This window comes from Ptychodera flava, chromosome 22 (genome assembly GCF_041260155.1).
Source record: "Ptychodera flava strain L36383 chromosome 22, AS_Pfla_20210202, whole genome shotgun sequence".
Taxonomy (NCBI): Eukaryota; Metazoa; Hemichordata; class Enteropneusta; family Ptychoderidae; genus Ptychodera; species Ptychodera flava.
In genome coordinates this window covers 7,075,521-7,092,650 of record NC_091949.1, presented here as the reverse complement: position 1 = coordinate 7,092,650, position 17,130 = coordinate 7,075,521, and the positions used below count along the sequence as shown (strand labels likewise).

The following is a 17,130-nucleotide window of genomic DNA, read 5'->3' as shown; positions in this document are numbered from 1 at the left end:
TTCCAATCATGTGAAAAATGAAAATGTTCTACAAAACGCGATCGGAACTAATTTGGGAGAATAGGAAATTGTAGTAATGCTGGTTTAATGAGCAAACTTAAGTTCACCTACTTTTCTGTTTGCAATTCACTTGTTTTTATGGGTTATTTGTTAAATTGCAAATTTCAGCTATAGCTATAGGGCATTCACCTAACACTTTTGATAAATTTGAACAATTACAGGATCCTTATCTCTCAAATTGGTTCCAACTGTGTTACAAGCAATAACGTTCAGTTCACCAACAGAAGGGGTTGTCAATGAACTGATTTTGGCAGCTAACTAATAATTCTTTAACACTTAAACTTCTTGAAATATTTAGTAATATTGAATATAAACATTTTTTTTAATTTACAACCCTAATGCACAAACCGGCAAAAACGGTAAGTGGATCTTTATGTGCAGTGACGATAAATATTAATATTCAGTGAAAAGTAACATTGGAATATGTGGTATTTGCATTTAACATAGTGCAACTGGAGTTGACTTGTCATCATTAAAGTCGATTTCAATAGAGGAATTATGTTGATTTTTGTAAATCTCGCTGTACTGGACAGGTTTGCCGCAATTTGACACGGATTCACTACACCATCTGTGTTGCATTCTCCCTACTGGCGCAATATATCAAATTGGTTCCAACTGTGTTACAAGCAATAACGTTCAGTTCACCAACAGAAGGGGTTGTCAATGAACTGATTTTGGCAGCTAACTAATAATTCTTTAACACTTAAACTTCTTGAAATATTTAGTAATATTGAATATAAACATTTTTTTTAATTTACAACCCTAATGCACAAACCGGCAAAAACGGTAAGTGGATCTTTATGTGCAGTGACGATAAATATTAATATTCAGTGAAAAGTAACATTGGAATATGTGGTTTTTGCATTTAACATAGTGCAACTGGAGTTGACTTGCGTCGATAACTGTAGTGTCTTGGCGGGAATTCCGTCATAGCTAGATTTTCTCGCACGTAATATTAAAATTGTTCACTTCTTTGAGTTGGACGTTACCGATGACCTGAAGCATGGAATATGTGGTATCTATGGCGATTAAGCTTAGATGTACTTCTGGGCAGGAATTCCGTCACAACTAAATTTTCTCGCACGAAAAATTAAAACTGTTCACTTCCTTAAGTTGGACAAATCTAACCACTGCTCAGCGACTGCATGCCTGTGTTGATAACTGTGGTGTATTTGTGGGAATTCCGTCATATAGCTAAATTTTCGCGCACGAAAAGTTAAAATTGTTCACTTCCTTGAGTTAGACGTTACCAATGACCTGAACCTGCTTAGCGTAGCGACTGCACGGTTGCGTCGATAACTGTGGTGTCTTGGCGGGAATTCCGTCATAGCTAGATTTTCTCGCACGTAATATTAAAATTGTTCACTTCTTTGAGTTGGACGTTACCGATGACCTGAAGTGCTTAGCGTAGCGACTGCACGGTTGCGTCGATAACTGTGGTGTCTTGGCGGGAATTCCGTCATAGCTAGATTTTCTCGCACGTAATATTAAAATTGTTCACTTCTTTGAGTTGGACATAACCGATGACCTGAAGCTGCTCAGTGATTGCATGGTTGTGTTGATAACTGTGGTTTCATATCTTCTCATTCGAATTCGGCCTGTGATTCCATTGGCTACGACATCGCTGTAGCATTTCTGACGACAAAGACAGATAAAGATCTTCTTCACTTCTTCCTGGAAATGGAATGGGAAAGAATCAATATGATTAACCATGCAAACAACATCTGTCTGTGATAAATATTGTCTTTCAGAATTATTGTTTCTTAAATTTTAGCAGGTCACAGTACTTTTATTCCGCGTACTGATGGTATAGTTTGATGTCATGGTGAATGGAACAATAAACCTTGAGTCTGGACGTTGAAAAGTTTGAACTTAAAAACAGAGAATAAGTTTAGTTCGGCCCAGATTTATTTATCAGCCCGATATGAACGAACATGCTCCCTTTTTTCAGTACATATTGCGGTTGTCTGTAAATTGAATCTTTTGACACAAGTTTCCAACTTTATTGAAATCGTATCACGAACAATACTGCAAATTTATCATCACTTTGAATAGCAAGTGTAATCTCGCTCAAGGGTCTATGGTGTAATTGCCTTTGGTTAAGTCCTTCAGGCTTTATGTCCCAATAGCTAATTAAAGATGCAAATCATAAATGAGCCGACGCGAAAAATGTAAAATGCGTCACTCTGGCATTATATAATTTTATCAACCATTTACTTGGCACTATCATCAAGTTTGTCCAAGTCCCTCCAGATATCACTAACTTTGAAAAGTTCATTGAATATACAAATTACCAGTACGTTGACATAGCAACTTTCACAGCATGGGTCAAATCCTTCCAGTTAAATGTGCTTTATTAGAAAATGCAAATTATCGATAGCTGACATGAAAATGCATAATGTTGTAATTTTTAACCCGATTGGAAACACCGTGTTTTCAGTTATACAATATAATTGTCTCATCAACATCCACAGTAAATTTCATTAAATTTGGTCAAGTCCTTCTAGTCTTATCTTCCTAATTGGAAACGTGCGTTTAATAGGAATTTACTGACAATCAGACACATCCGTTTTCCAAAATTCATAGGTATAGTGTTGTATTACACAGTTGTTCTATAGGCCAAACACAGCAGTGAAAGACTATGAAAAAAGTGCCGGTTCACATAATACAGTTAAAATCTTGAAAGAACGATATATTGAACTCCGGTAAAACAACCAAAAAGTGATGTCAGTTGTTTCGAAACTAGTAACTAGCTGATGTGACAGTGCTGAACGGCTTTCATTTACATTTTATCATAGTATCTTCGATGTACATAGCAAGTTTTGTCTACTTTGATCAAGTTTATTCAGACATGTATCCCGAATTAGGAAAGTTTGCTAAATAGGCAAATTTGTAATCAGGTGATCTGAAAATGCTCAACAACTTTCATTTGTGTTAAAGCGTAGTATCTTAAATACACATAGCAAGTTTTGTCAACTTGGGTCGGGTTAATTCAGGTGTATATCTATGATTAGGAAATTTCATCAAATATGCAAATTAAAATTTACCCCTAATGTCACCGCTTAATATCTTTCAAGGCTGATACATTCTTTTGTAATCAACTTTTGTGGCAAATCTCATTAAAATTTGTGCAGCCGTCCCAATGCATTTCCGTTTTATCTAAGATCATAATATTTATGCAAATAAGTATAAATATCCAAGCCACACCCGCTAAAACTAATCAGCTCATGCCACTCATAAAAAAGTCTAGATTCATATACATCCATTCAAATCCTATCAGCTAATCTTTAGCTATCACTCAAACAGACAGACAGACAGACAGACAGACAGACAGACAGACAGACAGACAGACAGACAGACATCCGCGTGATATTAGCTCATGTTGGAACGAGTTTGCTGACGGAATAAAAAGACTCTCACTGATTGGTCTTTTCAAACGTGTCCGATCATCTTTGCCCTGAATGATGCATTCTGTGCTTCATGGATTTCACTGTTCGATTCAACGACCCCTCGCTGGAAAACTTTGTCACTGAGATGGCTAAACCTATACTTACAGACTCGGAGCTGATTGTCTAATTTCCATTTAAACTTCAGAAACTCTTCTGATTTTCTATATTTAGATGCGATATAACGCTTTTACTATTTAATTACTTACACTTGGTACAAAGCAGGTGGCGGTGACATCTAGGTATCCACAGTCAAATCTTTTGGGGCAATATCAACATCTCTAACAATGGTCAAACTATTTTTATCCACACTAGATAAGTTCGAATAACATCTACTTTGATGACATTTTCGATGACCAAGGGGAACTTTCTTTCGCCTATAATGTTGTTAGAAAAACTGAATATCAAGACTAATTGGATAATGGAATGGAAAAAAACTTTTATTAAATCTCATTCCGAAACAACGTATTCTGAAAGACACCCATCTTGATCAGATGCTTAGAAAGTATGATTTTGTATGTGTCAACGGAAAGCGCTTTTTTCTTTCACAAGGACTGATTACTTTAACAGCCAACGTTTTAATGACATTTTTGTTGCCAAACATTCCATACGCCCCTATTGTGACGACATGTGGAATCATTAGTTTAAGACTTGCACTCCGCTTCAATGGAAATCTATTTGGATAAATCAAATGGTTTCTCTCTCAACTGATAGGAAACTAGCTGAATTCAATTTCAAGATTGTTCACAAATCTTGCAATGGTGTGAAGATTTCCAACTAGAAAAACAGCGACACTGACAAGTGTTCTCTCTGTAAGGTTTCTGAGAAGTTTGTGCATTTTTTCCGCATTGTCAAAGAATTACAAATTTGAGAGACTGTCTTTCTATTTTGTTTGGTAAACTAGATATTTGGTAACCATTCAATATTAGCTATCAAATCATTGTTTTAGGTTATACCAATCAACACTAGGAATATAAATCCTGTTTAATTTTAACCGAATTCTTTAACGCGATTGGAACTAATTTGGGATAATTGGATTTTAATATTTTTTAAATTTCTCAAAAATGTTAGGTGCTCTATAGTTGAATGTCGCAATATTACAAATTACTCGTAAAAACAAGTGTGTAACGTAAAAAGAAAAGTAGATGAGATTACATTTGTAGATGAAATCGACACTACTTCACCATCCAATTATCCCACATTAGTTCCAATCGTGTTCTTTTTAGTATGCAATAGCAGCAAAAACATTACATTGTCACTTTGCGTTGCAAATGTGTCTGTTTCTGGGTAAGTCCTTCAAGTTTAGCAAGCAATGTCATGAAGCTCAAAAAATGTGCTAGCTACAAACTAGCTGAAAATCCAATATGTCTTCCACTTACAATTACAATAATATCGTCTCATATATATACATAGTAAATGTTCTTAACTTTGGCAAAGCCCTTCTAGTTAAATTTCACTGATTGGTAAAGGTAATGAAATGTGCAAATTAGCAATTAGCTGAGGTTAAAATGCTAAATATCTTTCACAACTGTTACACCGCACTATATCATCAAAAAAGGCAGGTTTCTTAAACTTTGTGGATGTCCTTTCAGTCATATGTTCATAATTGGGTTGGGTCATTAACATAAAACAAGCAAGAGTAATTATGTCAAAATACTAAATGATTTTCATTGATGTTATGTTATAATATATTTAATGTAAATAGCATGTTTCAGTAACTTTGGTAAGGTCTATCAAGACATGTATCCCTAATGAGAAAGTTCGTTAAATATGCAAATAAGCTTTCAGTTGCTTTTACAAGCTAAATGACTTTCATCTATATTATATCATACTCTCTTCAATATACTTTTCTAATGTCATCAAGTTTGGTTTGCTACGCGTTAATTATGCCAAATTTCTTTGTAAAAAGGTGTTTCATTACTGTAAGATCATAGTATTTTCGAATGTGGTTTTGTCATTTTTGGTCTGACAAGTACATTCAGATATACATCCCTGTTCAGGAAAGTTCATTGAATGTGCAAATGAGCAATGCCGCCGTCATTAAACTTCTACATGACCTATAAACCTGTAATATGGTCTGCTGATTATTATAATCTTACCATACCAGTATTTTGATGGCGGAAATGCAGCGATCTGATTGGTCGAGATGTGAAAATAACCGTCCTATATTTGCGAACTAGTATGTAGGCACACAAGCCAGCTCTCGGCAAGAACGAAAACAGTTTTTTGACTTTCCTCGCAGAATTTCAATATACTGTTATGATATAATAGCAATAACCACACCCAGCGACGGTATACCAGGAGGTTCTGGCCAGTTCACTTCACGCATGCGATAGCGAGTGCATATATGTCGTGGACTACATACATGCATGCTTTGGTTATAACTGTTTTCCTACGGACGTTCCGAATTAATAGCGACGAAATCAACTGAAATCGACCTTACTTGCTCGCCCTTTACTCATAAAAAGTTGGTTGCTAAGGAGTGATGACAATCGTATCACTTCTAGATATTATTACGCTGTTGGGCCATTCCACTTCAAGGCAGGGTTTTCGTACACTGTTAAAGCCCGAGTATTTGTAACTTGTAACCTTTTATGTTCGAAATTACATGTTATTCTCTTACATTCATCGTGAAATGTTGTTCAGTGAAGAAATAAGCCAAATTTGTGCTGCTGTAGTGACATACAAACGCTAAATATTGCCCGATCGAGTTGAATTGCGCGCGGGTTTGTTGACAACTTATAGGCTGTGCACGTGACCGAGAACGCCGATACTGATGACATCATCGAGCCTGCAACATTCCTCGGGCCTTGCCATTTCACGCCACACTGCCTTGGTAATACATGGTCGCCGGCTGAATGACCTGCGAATGGTTTTATTTGTTCTTCTCTGTTCAAATACGTACTGCTACTGTGTTTCAGAGGATACAGAACTTTGGCAGAGGAGGCTGACATTCTATTCTGGTACAGTGTGCGTATACGGATTATTCAAACTGCAGTCGGCAGTCCACCGATGCGCACCCTGCAGTTGGTCACTCAGAACTCCGGGTACCGATGTAAAATCAAGACGACACTATATACACTTGGCTCACTTCTGTAGGCAAATAGCTATCAAAATTGAGTAACTTGAAGTAATAAATTTCAGCTGATTGTTGCTTTAGCGGCAAGGTGATTGCGAAATCGAAGCAACATAGTTTGGCAATGTATGGTAGGCTGTCGAATGCAGTGAACGCGATGGCCTTTGGCAGCAAGTAAGGGAACCGTCAGTATTTACGACCTGGGGGTCATTCAAAAATTGAAAGCTATAAAGGGGTGCTCAAAATGTTTTTCCTTTGTCTTACTCTGTCCTCAATGACATGATTAGTTGACAATAGATATTTTACTCTGATACATATTAAATAAAGAGAAAATAAATACTTTAACAGAACAAATAAATATCAACTAGATTAAGCAAGGCAAAAAACTACAAGTAGCTGCTACTACTAGCAATACTTATTATGAAAGAGAAGATAGTGACAATGAGAATGATATCATTGTTCATGTACTCAATGGCACCAGCGACAGTAAAGATGAGGATCGACAGTGGTGATGATGATGTCACACAGTAGTTTTCTGCAGTCGTTACCAGAGGTGGAAGGAGAGGCTGAGTCATGGAGAAATGTTCTCGACAGATATCACTATAAGTGCACAGGATCTAGGACAAAACTGAACTGTTGTGAATTCATCCTTTACATTATCATAGAAATGTATATTTTAATTGACTTGAGTTCAACAACCATTTGGACATTTAACCATACCATAATGACATGCTACCCATCCAAATTTAACAATACTATATGGTCGGAGACTGGTTATTAGGTGAGCTTTTATATCTACATATTGTTACATGGGCTCAGGTAAGACAAAATTTCTGTTAGAGAGGGGGTTACTCAAAGTCATCATGGTTGGCTGGGGTGTGACTCAAAATTTCGGAGTTTCTAATGTAATTCCTCCGACCCCCAGGTCGTAAATAATGACGGCTCCCTAAACAGCTGTGAACGCCTGAGTCAGAACGATCGGGACCAGTATACGCACGGCTGTATCTCAGCGAAAATTTAGAAAAAAACAATGGAGCTACTGCTAAGAAATTTACAGACTCTTGGCTCTTGATGCATCAGTTTTTGAGCTTTTATACTGATAAAAAGGCATTCTGAATACAGCGGTAAATTTCCTCCCAAACGCGAAAGGATAACACGCGGGCATTCTGCAATGGACGCTGTCAACTTTACCTTGCTGCATGCCCAACACTAACTTCGGCCCGGCCCCGCTGCACTTGTACAGTCTACTACCTCCATGTAGTACAGCCTTACAGGACAAGTAGCCGGCCAAACAAAATCCGTAGCTCAGAACCATTGATCATAAATTTTCAGAACCAGTGATGTTTAAAAGTTTTGTATTGATCACTTCATTTAGGTTTATGTGAATGACTTTCTCATCGAGCTGCGTCTGTCCCGGGCATTGTCCATGCAAATTTGGGGCCTGCCTTAGCTCCCTCCGATCGTCTGTAGACTACAGCCAAAATCACAGTCCTAAGCAAATTGTACAGTTGTGCAAGTCAGATATATGTATCATGAATTTTATACAAAAATATGTAAACAACAGAATCAAACCAAGAGGTTAGTTTGCTGTCGGGCCGGGTGCGCAGGGGACGACTTTGCAGTGAGGCCGGGATCTCTCTTCTACCATGCCTGGAGCTCCATCGCATCGCACATTCGCAGCTAGCGATAATTGTACTACTGTAGTCCTTGTGGGGATTAGATACCCGTTATGTTCAATATTATTTGGAAATACTTTTAAATTTAATAAGTAAGACTTTTGTACTGCATTCAAGATACAATTTTTCCTTTCTGAGCGTTTTCAATTACGGCAACGATATGCGAAGTTGATAGGCTGTGTTGCCTGCAGCGTAGCCTGGCCGTACACAAAACTTCGTTTGAGGAGACGGAGCAGAATCAGTCCCGTCATTGTTTTAAACGAAATTTCATTATACTCCATAATGGAAGAAACGACTAGTTCAATGATTACAATGGTGAAGTGTTGAATTTTTATTCATATATGTGTTTCTCTCTCAATTCATTCAGCAAACTTGAACTCCGTACCGTCGGTCACAATGCCTTGCATGAAGCTTACAATCGACTGCCTCCGTCGTTAGTTTAGCTGTTCAAGACGTTTGTTTGCACGGCTCATTATAGTCGGAACAATCTGTAAACACTTACATATTTATATCTTTCCGGTATTTTACCCAACTTTCGCGCGTTTTTAGCTGAGTCTCCAGTTTCAATGGACCAGACCTTTTCGAAGAGCGTATAGTTTCTACGGACGCCACAGTAAAACTTGCGTAGATGTGGTTGAGCATGCGCGTGGTGTGATTACGTTTCATTTCGTGTGTCAACAAAGCTGACTTCTGGTCCGGACAAGAAGTCATTTTTCACTCCTTGTACTGTTAATCGTGAGGCGGGCTGGGCATGCAAACCATGTGATTCAGTATTAATTATGGTCTACTTTCACGTACTGAGGATGTCATTTTAATCAAAAATATGAAAAAAATTGTTAAAAGTTACAAATACTATTTGTAAATATTAAGATGTCGACATGGTTTTCACAATTTGAAGAAGGTTTTTTAGTTTAGAATGGCGGTGGATGTAAAAAATAAGCTGGAGTGTGTAAAATGAGTGTGTTATCGTGTTTTGAAACATAATTTCGCCCCTTCGCGAAAGTTATGAGGCCCGCCAAAAATCGGGTCCTATGAATGCTAAGTGATAAAGCAGCCGCACCAGTCAGTTTTATCTCCTAGAATTATACATGTCCTTAGAGGTCAAATAAGCCGAATTTACCATCTTAGAAAGGAATTTGTGAGCGGATTAGAGAAAACGTGAAGTGAGTACGCTGTAGTTGTATAGCGTCGTGACTCGTTCATGTACACTTTGTTGCTGTAAGTGTATGAATAAAACATTTCAAAGGTATTTACATCGTCTGCTCGTATATTTTCGTTAATGGCGTGCGAAAGTTTGACTTTCCCTACAGTATCTTACATTGTATCCGAAACCCGCACCGGACACGATCTTGACTTGTGAATCTCACTGTACAGATCGGAAATATAATACGTGCACCTTCTCTGTCACGAGTATTTTCATTGCGGTTGGATTTTTTGTGGCTCGTGACCGAGAAGGTGCACGTATTATATTTCCGATCTGTACAGTGAGATTCACAAGTCAAAATCGTCGATAGGAAACTTGTCGCATAGCGGTTCTATCATGATACACTATCGACCCGGCCCGTAATCTTCAGCAGTGTAGATAACACGAAAACACTCCGACGTACCGTCTGCGACAGGTCGTGAACGATGACAGGTGTCGGCAAAACATACATATTTCCGATGCTTTCGTTTGTATGTTTTTGGTACAACTGTATTTGTACCCAAGTGCAATGCCCATGAACTGACTGCAAATAACACAATTTTGACCATAATTATCAGTGACGTTTTGGAGTGTCATAAGTCCTAGTCATCCTGTCTCATCAGTAAGGTTCCGGCCACAGTGATTGGTGTTTACGGTCCTATAAGGTCCGCGTACAACTCCCTGATTGGCTGGCCCCTTTCCCCTGGGTCTCATCATCATGTAGTGAGTGATCACCTCAAGGCAATGTGATTGGTTGCCTTGCGTCCTTGTGTTAGCCTCGTTCTGTCGTGTTCGCTGCCTCGTAATAGAGTGTCCTATGTACTTCCTGCAGACCATTATAGTACCAAGATATCCCTGATGCCAGCACCTGGTTCTGCCACGACGTGAAGACAAATACAAGGGCCCCAAATCCACTACGAAACATGAAGCCATTCAATTTGGTGTTGTTATTTGCACTGCACGTTTGATGTATAGCGATTCCACCTTTTTATTGTAATATTTAGATGTGATCGGTAGAACACATATTTGACATTAAAGGTATACAGTCACCTGTAATCTAAATATGCCCATATATGGTCAAAGGGGCGTTCCTTGGTATTCAAAATGCCCATGTAAGGGCGCTGTTTTTAAAAAGCGGCCACCCGCTTAAAATCTGTGATTGGTTAGATTTTCTCTTTCCATGGTAACTGTGGCAAAATTGGAACAGGTGACAGTATACCTTTAATTGTCGCTTTCCCAAACAAAAGCGAACGAATGTTAAACGACTGTCCGACCACCCGACACTGCAGCAATGGGTCTAAGGCCAGCTTGCAGCGAACCAACTATGATGTACCAACCATTGTACATCACGAATAATACAACGGGTCTTTTCGCATCTGGACCAATCAGAGTGCTGGATTTGCACGCGCGAGCTGGTATATAGTAAAACTTTGTGTATGCTGTGTGTGCTCGGATTGCATATAAAGTCTTACATGTTTCACAAACTATTGGTGAACAGACGGTATTTTCTATTTTGTTCCGATGTTTGTGTTCAGAACAAATTTACTGTAGAAGAGACTTTAGTTCACACCAGCGACCTCCTATCATCTGAAAACTGAATCGTTACAAACCGGCATTCGAAGCAGAATAGACACGCAATGTCTGAAGTAGTGATGAAGTAGTTTCTCGGGCGACCTCGGCCTTCTGTCTGTCTTTTTAGCTCCGCTGTCAGCGACGCAGAGCTTATCAAATAGGTTGATTTTCCGTCGTCGTCCGTCCGTCGTCGTCCGTCGTCGTCCGTCAACAATTGCCTTCTCCTATGAAACCGCAAGTCCAATTGCTTTGAAATTTTATATGCAGCTCACTTGGGGTGACCTCACTTAAGTTTGTTCAAATCGTGGTGAAATTTGCATATTTGTATTTTTGGGGCATTTTTTGGTGTGTTTGGTAAAAAAATCTTCTTCTCTGAAACCGCTTGTCCGATTGCTTTGAAATTTGATATGCAGTTTACTTAGGGTGACTTCAGTCAGATTGTTCATTTGTTCAAATCGTGGTGAAATTTGCATATTTGTATTTTTAAAGCAATATTTGTCATATTTGGTAAACAAATCTTTAAACATCTTCTTCTTCAAAACTTTTAGTCAGATAGCTTTGATATTTGGTACATATGTCCCTAGGGATGATCTATTTCAGATTCGTTCAAATTGTGCAGAAATATGCAAATTTGCATTTTTAAGGCAATTTTTGCCATTTTTGGTCAAAAAATGTATTTCTCTAAAAGTACTGGTCTGATAGTTTTGAAATTTGGTATACAGGTTTCTATAGATGAACTAAGTAATATATATTGAATGTCTGATGAAATCTGTAATTTTGTATTTTTGGGGCAATTTTAGCCATTTTTGGTCAAAAAAATGTGTATTTCCAAAAGTACTAATCTGATAGCTTTGAAACTTGGTATACAGGTTCCTACAGATAAACTAAATGATATTTATTGAAATTATGATGAAATCTGCAATTTTGTATTTTTGGGGCAATTTTTGCCACTTTTGGTCAAAAAATGTGTATTTCCAAAACTACCCATCTGATAGCTTTGCAATTTGATATACAGGTTCCTACAGATCTCATCACCTTAATGATATTTATTGAAATTATGATGAAATCTGCAATTTTGAATTTTTGGGGCAATTTTTGCCATTTTTGGTCAAAAATGTGTTTCTCAAAAGTACTGGTCTGATAGCTTTGAAATTTGGTATACAGGTTTCTTGAAATGAATTAGTATTATATATATAGAATTTCTGATGAAATCTATAATTTTGTATTTTGGGGCAATTTTTGCAATTTTTTGTCAAAAAATGTGTATTTCCAGAATTACTCATCTGATAGCTTTGAAGTTTGGTATATAGGTTTCTATAGATGAACTACATATTATTGAAATTATGATGAAATCTACAATTTTGAATTTTTTGGTCAATTTTTTCCATTTTGGTTAAAAAATGTGTTTCTCAAAAAGTACTGGTTTAACAGCTTTGAAATTTGGTATACAGGTTTCTATAGATGTACTAAATTTGATCTTTTGAAATTATGATGAAATCTGCAAATTTTGTTTTTTCGGGCAATTGTTGCCATTTTGGTCAGAAAATTTTATTCTCCAAAAAAAATACTGCTCAGATAGTTTTGGTTGATATGTTCTCAGGGATGATCCGATGTGATATATTCAAAGTATGATGAAATCTTCAATTGTGTATTTTTGCAGCTATTTTAGCCACTTTTTTCTGGCCACTGCATTGAGCTATCAAAGATTTCCACCTTCTTCATCAACATGTGTCAAAAATAGTTATTCTCTACATAAACACAGCGGAGCTATATCGGCCGCTATGTCGCTTGTTAGTTTTGATCGAATTAGATACCAGGTGCAAACACTTTAAATAACTGGTTATCAATACGGTTTCCAGGAAGTACATGGGACACTCTATTACGAGATAGCGAACACTACAGAACGAGGCTAACACAAGGACACAAGGTAACCAATCATAGTGCCGTGAGGTGATCACTACATGGTAATGAGACCTAAGAGAAAGGGTCCATTCAATCAGTGAGCTGTAAGCAGACCTTATAGGACCGCAAATACCAATCACTGTGACCGGTACATGTGTCTAGGACATAAATCATAGGTCATTTAGAAACAGGACTGGTGAGACATCAAGTATGACAGTAGCTCACAATGTTCACAGACCTGAGCTAAAATAGGCCGTGCATGTAACAGACATACTATATATGTAGGTCGCATGGTTCATATTCTCGTATAATTGGGAAGTATAAAGCGTTACAGATGTTAATACACGGAGCGATATTATTACTGAACGTGTTTATGGTTTCTTACTGCTTGGTGCTATGGCTGACAACCCGTTTATCCAGTTTACCTTGTACAAATATGCATAGCATTCTACATATGACCACAGAGATTTACAAAAATAACCTAACTTTAGCATACCAATGTTAGCAGCATCCGTGAAGCTACCCGTGCCATTTGAAAAGTTTCTTATGTCTTTCCGGTTTCCATTTATACGGGTTATTCTTGTCTGTTTATTGCAATTTAATGAAATCGTCTGATGTAGGAAATTGTCTTATTATCCAATTTACTCTCAGAATGGAATTAAGGGAACAAAGCTAGTAGCCGAGTTAGGCCTACTTTGTTATTAATCGTGCAATATGTAAAGTTTTTTACGTCTTCCCAATTTCTTTTTATATGGAATATGCTTGTCTGTTTATTGGAATTTAGCGGCATCGCCTGATTTAGGAAATTCTCATATCAAATGTTCTCCCACAATGGGATTAAATATAGGCCGGAAAAAGCGTGGGCACATCAATAAAAAGAAGCACTAAGATTTGAGTTTTAAAGAGAGTAAATATTATCAATAATTATGTACAATAACATGAAAATGACTCAATTTTCTTTTTGACATAAAAACACGCCATCTATTGTATGTTGTGTAGCAGTGCTTCTTGAAACACGTTTCGAACCTCATCAATTGTTTACGGGAGGATGCATCCCTTAGGAATGATGTTATGACACAAATTTTTATAACACTTCGCTGGTAAACTACGACTATTTTCGAAGCTTTGTGGGAAAATGAAAGTTTCACCATCTCGTTTTTTTTTGTACTACGAAACCAGTTTTTAATTTTCCCCGGCAGAATTATCATACGGATAACAGCCACCTTGAAGGTCAAGTACATGTTTTAGTGAATTTAAATTATTTTTGTTTCTGCAGTACGCAATGTTTACGGGCCTCTTGATTTTGAAAATAGGTGGTATTAAGTTTCATCTGGAAAGTTTGTTAAAGTTTAAATCTTTCAGTTTCCAGATGCGTACTACTCTTGTCATTGTATCGGAAGTTATTCATGCAACAACAACTCATATTTAACAGACCTTGCGTAACGTGCATTGGCTTCCCGATGATCATGAGTGAGTTCAAAATTTTATGTCGAACTTTCTAAGTTTAAGGTAATATTTCACCACGCTATTGAACCACTTAAACTTTCGCAATCCTGGTTGGAGCCTTAGGTTTATTTCATAGGGTGCGCTCAGTTTACACTAGCAAATAAGTACGTGGTTTTATGCTTGCAGATTTCGTTTTCATACGTTTCCCACGGCTATAGCATAGGCTTTCGTCAGAAATCCGGTGTTTTAATAATCTAATACTTAAACTCTCGTGTAAAAACACGTTTTGTTAGAGAAAGTTTTATAATGTAATTGTTACATGTGCTGTCGTTATTTTATATATTTGTCAGTGTTTTACATGGTCTTGAGATGTCATTTTACACGGAAGGCGTTTTTTAAAAATGAATGTTATTATTATTATTATTATTATTATTATTATTATTATTATTATTATTATTATTATTATTATTGTTGTTGTTGTTGTTGTTGTTGTTTATTTATTATTTATTTATTTATTTATTTATTTATTTATTATTTATTTATTTTAGAACCCAAATAGATCATAGGGACAAAAGAAAAGTTTTCTTGATCCTTGTATGATTCGCGCTGTCTCACTTAAAATTTAATCAATATGAGGTTAGGAAATGACAGGCGAGGGCGCTGTTTTAAATGACCACACAATAAATCAATTTCACAAGACATGTGCGTTTCTTTAAAAATGAGTTTATAAAAGTGGGCTGCATGAAAGGATACGAGCAAACATTCGGGAGATTCGGTTTGTGCACCATGTCTCATTAAGGAGCTAGTGTTTCTAGGGTGTGGTCAGCCACTAAAAAAAGACCGCACTTCGATTAATTAGGCTGATAGCGCGCTTCGCTCTTATTTTAAGAGAAGCGGGACGTTAATCGCGATCGTGTTGACTTGAATGAAAAGAATAAATCATCTCGGGGGAGTCGAGATTAAACATCGGCTGGTGGCTAAGAGTTAATAAAGGATTCAAACTGTGCGTTCTGTTAAATGTAGCGCAACAAATGAAATGAAACAAATGTAGTCACCCAACCTTACAGGCAGACTGCTTCCAGATTCGTTAATTAAGCTTTGCTGATGTTAGCAGGGACATAGACTGTAGCTACTATCTATGGCAGGAATAACTACATGCACTACAATAAATATAAGTCCCCGATGCTTGTAACTATTAACACATCTTATACCATTTCCCTCCTCTTAGAAACAGGATTTACAAAAATCAGTAATTTTGGTCCCTGGTTGTTTGCCCTGCGTGGACGATTTTAAACTAAATATCAGTGAATATCTTAATTGATTTCCTACAAAGACGATTCCCTCGTCCTTCCACTCGGCTTAATCAACATTTGAATGATCGATAGTGTACATGACAATAATCATACAACCAATTAGTGAGGGTATATGATTATTCTGTCAACTAAAATAATACTGCAGTGCTGTGCCACATTCATCCATCCATCCACCCATCCATCCATCTATCTATCCAACCAGCCAGCCATACATATATACATACATACTTACAATACAAATAAATAGAGAGCAAGAAAAACAGCCTTTTAAGATTTAGACTGCAATGCTGATCACTACAAATAATCAACAAGGAACTTCTCGTCTGCTACATGCAAATTAAGAAATAACGAGAAGCAGACAGACATTCAGTCAGTCACTCAGCTAGTCAGTCAGACAAACACAAGGGCACACAGACAGTGGGGAGGGAGAGAGGGTGTGTATATGGGTAGAATAGTGCACGATTTAAACTGAAGTAACTTCACCTACCCTGAAATTCATATTCATAAAAGTATATATAAAAGGATTGAAAAATCCGTGCGCCATCGACAACCATACGACGAAGATGTGAATATAGGACACCAAGACTTCATTGCCGTAGTTATGTATGGGTCGATACGTCATGACCAGAATGCTGAAAATTTGCGAGGGCAGCCAACACATAAAGAATGCCAACACTGTGACGAAAAGCATAGTCACTACCTGAAAGCAAAGAGAAATAAATCTTGGTCACAAAAAGTAAAATATTCCGACGAAAGTAATTGTTATTGTATATATTTTGCTTGTAAAAGGAAAGCTAGGTCTCTCACTACTATCTCTACTGTTACCTAGGGTCGCCCAATCACCCACTGATGAAATTTGGAAAACATCGAGATATTACTGTACAAAGACACAAAACACATAAAACAGTTTATTGCAATGAGCATCTAATGTTTTACACCTTGCTGTGATTTGAACACATCACGCGGTGGGGAACTCAAAGGTAACCAAAGTATTCCATCGACGTCAGTTGCAGCTTTTTTCATCTCATCGCCTTTCAAATTATAGAAATCGCAAATTTATTTTGAAATACTGCGTCTGCAGCTGTATTATCCACATTCTCTGTATTAACAAGAAAAACATCAGTGATCTAAATTTAACAATAAATTGCTTAGGGGCAAATTTTTACAAGGACTTGACTTGGTCGGCATGATACAGTCTCCCAAACCATCTTTTTTGCACATCCATGCCCGAACCTACACCGGGCGTGACAACTTTTCACTCTCAGCGTCATTTGCAGCAGAATCAAAATCATGCACACTGGCGAGAAATTGCGTAACTTGTGTTACAACAAGCACTATCTCGGTAAGTTCGGTAAGACGAAGGCGCTTGCCACTCTAAAGGCGCTGGTTACATTTCTTGGATGGTGAGCTGATTGGAATCGTCTGGTTTCTATAGAACGATAATCTCTGATAATTG

At 37.3% G+C, this 17,130-nt stretch overlaps 1 protein-coding gene across 1 annotated transcript in view; it reads right to left on the bottom strand.

The window, feature by feature from the left end:
* Nucleotides 1-1,080: 1,080 nt before the first annotated feature.
* The window catches only part of LOC139123408 (RYamide receptor-like), a 60,313-nt gene continuing 44,263 nt past the window's right edge, over nt 1,081-17,130 (bottom strand). The window contains exons 3-4 of the mRNA XM_070689551.1: nt 16,162-16,374; nt 1,081-1,734 (exon numbers count right to left, since the gene is read on the bottom strand). Of these exons, the coding sequence (XP_070545652.1) occupies nt 1,558-1,734; nt 16,162-16,374 (390 nt within the window). The 3' untranslated portion in view covers nt 1,081-1,557. The remainder of the gene's footprint in view (nt 1,735-16,161; nt 16,375-17,130) is intronic.